This window comes from Lycium ferocissimum, chromosome 4 (assembly GCF_029784015.1).
Source record: "Lycium ferocissimum isolate CSIRO_LF1 chromosome 4, AGI_CSIRO_Lferr_CH_V1, whole genome shotgun sequence".
NCBI lineage: Eukaryota > Viridiplantae > Streptophyta > Magnoliopsida > Solanales > Solanaceae > Lycium > Lycium ferocissimum.
In genome coordinates this window covers 18,913,704-18,921,268 of record NC_081345.1, presented here as the reverse complement: position 1 = coordinate 18,921,268, position 7,565 = coordinate 18,913,704, and the positions used below count along the sequence as shown (strand labels likewise).

Genomic DNA, 7,565 nt, shown 5'->3' with positions numbered 1-7,565 from the left:
AATTCGGATTGTATTCAAAATTCGGTTGAATGTGTCCATATATATATATATATGTGACACACTAAGTTGTATTCAATGTAATAAAATTGTATTCAAATCAAATATATTTGTATTCATTTATACACACATGTGTTTGCTCGTTGTATTGATGTCACACATATATATATTGTGTATGTGTACGAAAAAAGCTTGTGTGAATACAACAATACCAACCACTAGATAAATTTAGCATAATTTCTAACCGGTTTCCGTTTCTTCTTTCTTCTCTTCCGGATCGGAGGATTTGTCACATACGGGGCCACTTGGGCCGAGTCAAATACCGAGGCTGTTGGGCACATTTATCTTGGAGGCCCATATAGACCAATTCTTTCATAATAAAGACGAGTCCAATGAAGAGACAAAGGAAGCAAAAATATTGTGGATGCGCATTGAGACGCGGGGGGGGGGGGGGGTGGAGGAGGTTGAGGGAAAATATTGAAACCATGGGTAAAAATGCCAACTATGGGGCTTAAAGTATAGCTACTAAATATAATTACCTACTAGTGTTTGCCTACCCCTTCTCTTTTATTTATTATATCCTTTTATTTTTCAAACTGTTGTATTATATTTATGTAAACTTGTAAACATTCACATTATATTAGAATCTTTATTTTTAGAACTAGTCGTCTTAGGACAACGGTATATATGCCGTTTAGTAGACTTTAAGTTCCCAAACGATTTCCAAAAAAATCGGCTTAAGTATAATGATTTCAAGATTTTAAAAGAATAACAAAACGATTTTGGTGTAAGTCTGAATGGAAAAGCTAAAAAGATTTCAAAGTCACAAGTACTATGGCATTCTCTCTAAACCTGATCCGTTTTTAAAACAAAGGATTATATTTTACAAAATGAAGCAAGTTCTGGGTAAAATTGAGATAAAGCTAAATGATTCTAGGACCAGGTCCGACAGAAAAAAGATGAACGTTTTGGGCCGAGGCCCACCTGGTTTTAGAAAAAGGGAAGATTAAATGACTTGGGCCAAAGCCCACTGAAACATCTTTTATTTAAAGTTGTTGTTTTAAAGCTCAATAGTACAAAGGCTAATCAGAATCGTTATCATTCATATACACGGATAATAAAGAGTTAAACCAATTTTTCAGGTTCATTCATATAAGCGAAATGTGTCCGCAATATAAAGTTTTCGAGATAAGATGTTCCGACGTATTATACGGATCGACCTGAGGCAAAGTGTGTGATTAAGCAAAGAATATAAATACACCCATATATATACATGTGCCAAAATCCAAAAACACATTTATATATATACTTTTACAAATATAAATACACTATCCTTGTATGTAAGAGGAGGCTATTACTATCCGGATATCCAAAATCCGAATCTAAAGTACCCTATATGTAAAGGGAATATATTCAGTTCTTTTAAAAAATTAAACGATATGCAAACAGTGACAACCTTTTATAAATGCGAAAAATAATCACTGAGTAAATAGTTTAAGCAAATAATCACACACTGGAATTCGAAGGTCAATTGTATAGTACGGATCCTTAATACTAGGGTGCCTAACACCTTCTCTAGGGGATCACCAAAACCCTTACCTAGAACTTTGGATTACGAAGGTTTTTTCACAGTATTTGAATAAACCCTTCAACCCGGTTTTTCTAATTTTCTAAAAATTAGGTGGTGACTCTTTTTCAAAACAAGCCCGAAAGAGCACCAATAAGTTCTTAGTAGCTTTCCGAGCGCTAACTCCGCCTGCGAAATGTGAATCGTAACAGTATGTTATATTTGTCATTAATCATTTATATAAATCTTTTAACATTTCGTAGGGTTATATTTTTCATTATCCACTTAACATTTCCTTTTTCTTAAAATTTACTTTTAAATTTGTAGAAAATTATTAAAAATGTAAATGGGCTTATAACTACAGTTATTTTTAATATGCTAGAGAATGCACTGGCTTACTTGCTAAGTTTGAACAATTTTGAGTCATTATTTGCATGATCTCCTCTTTTATTCATTATTCTTTGCCATTTAGATTCATTCGTCCATGAAAAGATCGGAGAGGTTTAAAGGTTAAACATAACTTCAGCGTTCTTTATAGAAATTAAATTTCTTTTTATAGCTATCAAATGTCACGAAGTTATACTTTTGCTAATTAGAATCCATCAGATGTAATCTGAAGAAAAATTGCCAGAATTATTATCAAGTAGATAAGGAATCAGACATGGATTTAAGTTTATTATGTCTTCAAGATGACTCTTTAGCAATTTTTGTTGTATGTATTATCTCAAAATCTTGAGTTTACATATTGTATTGTTCTCGGTTAGGTTGCTATTTGAATATGCATAAAGAGAAGAAAGGAAGTGTGACTGCCCACTTCATGATATATAGACTATTTCCTAATATAAAATTCTTATAGATTATTTAGCAATATATTTTGATTTTCTTTATCAACCGCGCGAAGCGCGGGTGTCTTTACTAGTTGTATATATATAACCGATGGACTTCCTCAATAATCATATTTTACTTTTCATTTGTTTTTAATAAGACATCGATGAAGTCTATCAGTTTTTTCAATTAAACTTTAGCGCGTCACTTTTATAATTCCTCAATGAAATGACCCAGATTCCGTCCGTGGGTACCTTTTAATCATTCGTTTTTAAGTCAAAATAGCAAAATTAAGTCAAGTCATAAGTTATAGGAGTAAGTAATTTCTAACTTACTTTTAGCTTATAAGTAATAAGCCCAACCAAACCGGCTCTTAGGTACATTCTAAGCTCAACATCCACGAAATTCACCACTAATTAAGTTGAAAATTAAACAGCTTGAATCCCATTGTTGCACAAATGTGAAAGCTTTCACCTTCTCATTGAAAGGATACCTTTTGCTAGTATATATGATCTAATAATAACAAAAAGGAAAAACAGATTACATGCACTTACTAAACAATTGATAGCTGAAATTTGGAATATTTCTTCAGTCAGATCACCAATAATGGAGCAAATTCAATTTAGAGGCCTAATTATTGTAACTTGAAGTGAATACTATTAATGGTACATATATACGTTATTCATATACCACTGCACAAATACATAAAACTCCATATTGGAGTATGTTCATTATAACCATTAATTTAGGTATTCAACCCTGCTAAGAAAGCCACCCCTGTTGAAGGCAACCACGATGATCCGAAAATGAACTGAGCTACGGTGAATTTGCTGGCCTCTTCCGTGGAATTGATCACACGATATCCAGGCCAAGTCACCCGTTGTCCCAATGCTGCTCCCGGACCATAATTCATATACTCGCCATAATACAACGTATCAAGCGCGAATGTAGCATTCCACTCTAACCAACCATGCGGGTGTATATGATCACCCAAGTAAGATAACATGACAACGGTTCGCGAGTACAACTTCCATGGTCGTCCTAGATATGTGGGGAAGCTCCCTTTAGATGCCTCGAGGTCGGATGCAGCTACGATTTTGCAATTGTGGATTGAAATGCCAGTGTTTTGATTAGGATCTTTCCTGTTTTGAGCAGTGATGGTGTTCTTTTGAAAATCCATAGGCTTTCGAGCATAAATGCTGCATTTTTGGAGGACCACTGCTGCATTACCGAAGATGAAATCAACTGTCCCATAAATGTCACACTCGCGATAGAATTGGCGCTGGGAGTGCACGTAGAGAGTGTCTTGGTATCCGATGATGTTGCAACGATAGATCACAGCATGATCAGCGCCAACGCGAAGAGCAACTGCTTGATGCTTGCTTGGTCCTGCCGAATTTTCAAATGTTATGTCCCTTGCAATGAAACCAGCTCCAGTTGCCGCTGTAGATCAATAAAGTTGCACGGTTAGGCCATGAACCTTTAGTTAAAATGTCATGGTCCAATGTTACAGAGGTGGTGAGTGGTAACAGAGTATGATGGGTTAAGTAGCAAAATAGTATAGTCTTAGGGTTAGATGCAGGAGGTGACGAATAAAAAATTTATAAGTCATGTGATTAAGAAAGACAGTCAAGTAACATTAATTTTAGAGGGGCGTGAGTATTAACACCTCCTAACATGTGATTATCTCTTTCAAAATGAGCCTACCATATTAGTAAAGGTCATATCACTATCCTTAGTACTGCTCTCCAGATTATGGATGAAAAAGCCAATCATGCCATGGATAAGGATCAAATATTTGTAATTTTATTGTAGTACTTACTCCGTTCATTTTTACGTGTCCACACAATGAACTTTGCACATTCGGTAGTAATAAATGAAGTGCATATTTTACCATAATACCCATATTATTGGTGTATAGTCTTAAATGATTTGGAATGAGTAATTAATGCTAAGGACAAACAGGAGAAAAATAAAAAAAATTCTCTTGATATGCTAAAGTGAACAAGTAAAATTGAAAATCAATTTTTAATATAATGGACAAATAAAAATGAATGGAGGAAGTTATATATTATATTCTCAATAATTTTTCACAATTTTGTTGAAAACAAAAATTGTGGGGCTAACATCCTATGTCTTGGGACTAATGTTACCATCTATGTGAAACACCACCACTTCCCATAATTGGTAAAACACCACTATTCGTGCCTCCACCTTTTGTAATAATGTATCTAACATATGCTTTGACAGAATAATAGACTAATTGGGATCAGAATTTTTTTTCTATACCAGATAAAAAGAGAAAAGAATTAGACTAAGATGTTTGGAGGGTAGCATACAAGTGACGACTAACCACGTGAGGAGGTGTAAGAGACTTAATTACGAATTCAATGACAAGGCCATGTGCAATTTTCCACCAATTTCCACCACACACCATAAAACATAAAACATAAATAGAGTAACAAGAGGCACCAGCCTAGCAACGAGACACTAATGCTTATATTTTCAAACAAACATCATTCCACATGTAATATAGTCAAGGTACATACAAAATTGACATGTAATAATTAAGGTACGTACAAATTAACGACTGAAGTATATATCACCGCCATTTTAAAACATGTAGTCAAAGTGAATAAATAAAAAGGTTTGGCCTGTACCGAAAGAAGCGGTATGGAATGTCGTCAGATTCTGTGATATACTTTTGCCACCTGATATCAACGTCTTGCCCTTACCGTCACCTATGAACATGACATTCGTCTTTTTCCTCCCTATTTTCAGGTTATCTTCTTCATACCTGTCAATTTACATGCAGAAAAAATCAGATTACAGGTCAATTGAGCCATGAAATTTCAAATTTTGCATTATGGGGTTGTTTGGTTGCTGGTTAGGAGACAATTTATTCATGTATTAAATTTTGCTTAACTTGTACCATGTTTGATAGCATTGTTTTGCTATGTATAAAATTCAATACACCAGATATGGTTTGGTTAGCAATTTAGAATCCCTCATATATAACTAATACATGTATAATAAAATTACGAGGGAATCTACGTCTTATTTTATGGAGGATAAAAATGGAATAACTGATAAACCATGTATAATTAAACCACTAATACCTCCATATTTAATCCCTGCATTATTAAAACTAATTTATGCTACAAACAAACGACCTCTAAATTAAATACCCTTCTAAAAATGTAGGATAGGAAATAGAATAACTAAACCATGTATAATTAAACCACTAATACCTCCACATTTTATTCCTGCATTATTAATACTAAGATATGCTACAAACAAACGACCTCTAATAAAATACCCTTCTAAAAATGTCAATTAAACGATTTTAAGTCCAATTCGGGGAGGGGGAGGGGAATCAATTCGATAACACTTGAGCTAATAGAATATCATGTTGAGGAAAATTGAACTACTCAATAACAGCAGTCATTACCACAAAGAAATGAGAAGGTCAATGCTATAAGTACGTACGGAGTACTGAATCTATCACGTGGGATGAAAACAAGGACAAAAAGATAAAGTACCCTTTGATTAAAGAAGTAGTGAAAGCGTAAAGGTAAAATAATTTAATTTTTTACCTTCCTGCCTTGACGTAAATTATTATCCTTCGAGAATTGTAATTTGGGACCTTCTTAATTGCCTCTGCTATTGTCTTAAACGTCCCGTTACCATCTTTTGACACGATTATATCTGCTTTAATTACCGACACTGGCGCGTCTAGCAACATTCGGTCTTTACGTGACAACCATTTCGGAAAATCGTCATGATTTTTCACCGACACAACAGTACTAACACGATCACGATCATATGATCCCATTAATCTACGCCGTCGATCCTGTATTGGCACCCCAGCGAAATCATCGTTACCGTTCGCGGCGGAGTAAATGGCTAAGCAATTACTAACCAATTGAGACAAGTCCTTTAAGTTTGCCATCATTTGGTCCTTGACAACCCCGCTGACATCAGCGAAACCTTCCGCACACGTGTCCTGATTTGTGAGCGCGGCGCTTAGCCACGTCTGCACGTCGTGATTGTTCCCGCTAGGGGACACGGAGGTTAAGGAACGGGATAGGAGGTAAACTGAATCTTCTAACAGCTCAAGGCAATCCTCGTAAGCGGACCTTGTACGCGTGTTCATGTCAAGGGTACTAATTTCGGAAGCCATGTAAAATGCTTTGCCGAAGCGTTGGAGCGTCACATTGACGGAAATGTGAACCAGGTCGGCGTTGGAGGCAGAGAGTGCTTCGGGGAATTCATGTAATGAGTTTAAACATAGTGTTTTGAAACGAGTACGACTACATGTTCTTGATATTGCCTGGCTAGGCTTTAAGTGTCGCACTGTACTGGCGCCCGTTTTATTTCGGACTGTAACCAAAACTGTGGCGGAGATTGCTGATGCAATTATAAGAATGGTGGAGATAATGAGTAGGATTTTAAGTTTGGACCATTGATTGGGCCTAGAGGTGACATTCTCTTCATATTTTGGGAGTATTTCTCGGCGTGAGAGATCTTTAGGCTTGGGTTTTCCAAGCCTGCCATATTCCATTTTGGGTTTTAATTTTCTAGTAGTACAATAAGAAGGGAAATGCAGTTGTCGACAATAAGTAGAGTGAACTAATGGAGCATGGAGGCCGGGCAAGAATAGTGTTTTCTTTGTTGTGAGTGACAAAAGAGAAAGTAGAGTCAAAAGACTTGAGTGTTGGATAGACTGAGGAAATTCATGCATATATAGTAGGGCGGTGGAACTATGTAAGGATAGGATAGCGTCAGGATTTAAAGTTTCAAAATTCCAAATTTATCATTGAATTAGTTCATTTAGTTATTAAATTCATAATTAAATCTTTATATATATATATATATATAATTGATTTTTTTAATATAAATATAGGATTTAAAGAAAGTTATTGGATTCATCCTAGCTTGTACTAAATATAGTATTCTGCCCTTGTGTAATGGTGGATAAGCAAATTCGAAATATAATTTAATGGTTTTAATTTTAGATTTTTATCACTTAAATAACTGTTATTAAATTTTGAAATTGATTGAAATTTAATAACTTTTCACATAGAATATATATTTATATTTCGTATAAAAACATTTGGTTCAATATTCAGCTGAACGGGTATAATCCACCCGTAATTAAGTGAACGTGTGGGCT

The 7,565-nt window shown here is 35.0% G+C and overlaps 1 protein-coding gene across 1 annotated transcript; it reads right to left on the bottom strand.

Moving 5' to 3' along the window:
- Positions 1–2,950: 2,950 nt before the first annotated feature.
- On the bottom strand, positions 2,951–7,108 carry LOC132051708 (probable pectinesterase/pectinesterase inhibitor 34). The gene is made up of 3 exons (XM_059442891.1): positions 5,986–7,108; positions 5,050–5,186; positions 2,951–3,832 (listed from the first exon to the last, which is right to left on the bottom strand). Exons 1-3 carry the CDS (start codon positions 6,951–6,953, stop codon positions 3,135–3,137), a joined length of 1,803 nt encoding a protein of 600 aa, XP_059298874.1. The 5' UTR covers positions 6,954–7,108; the 3' UTR covers positions 2,951–3,134.
- Positions 7,109–7,565: the final 457 nt, after the last annotated feature.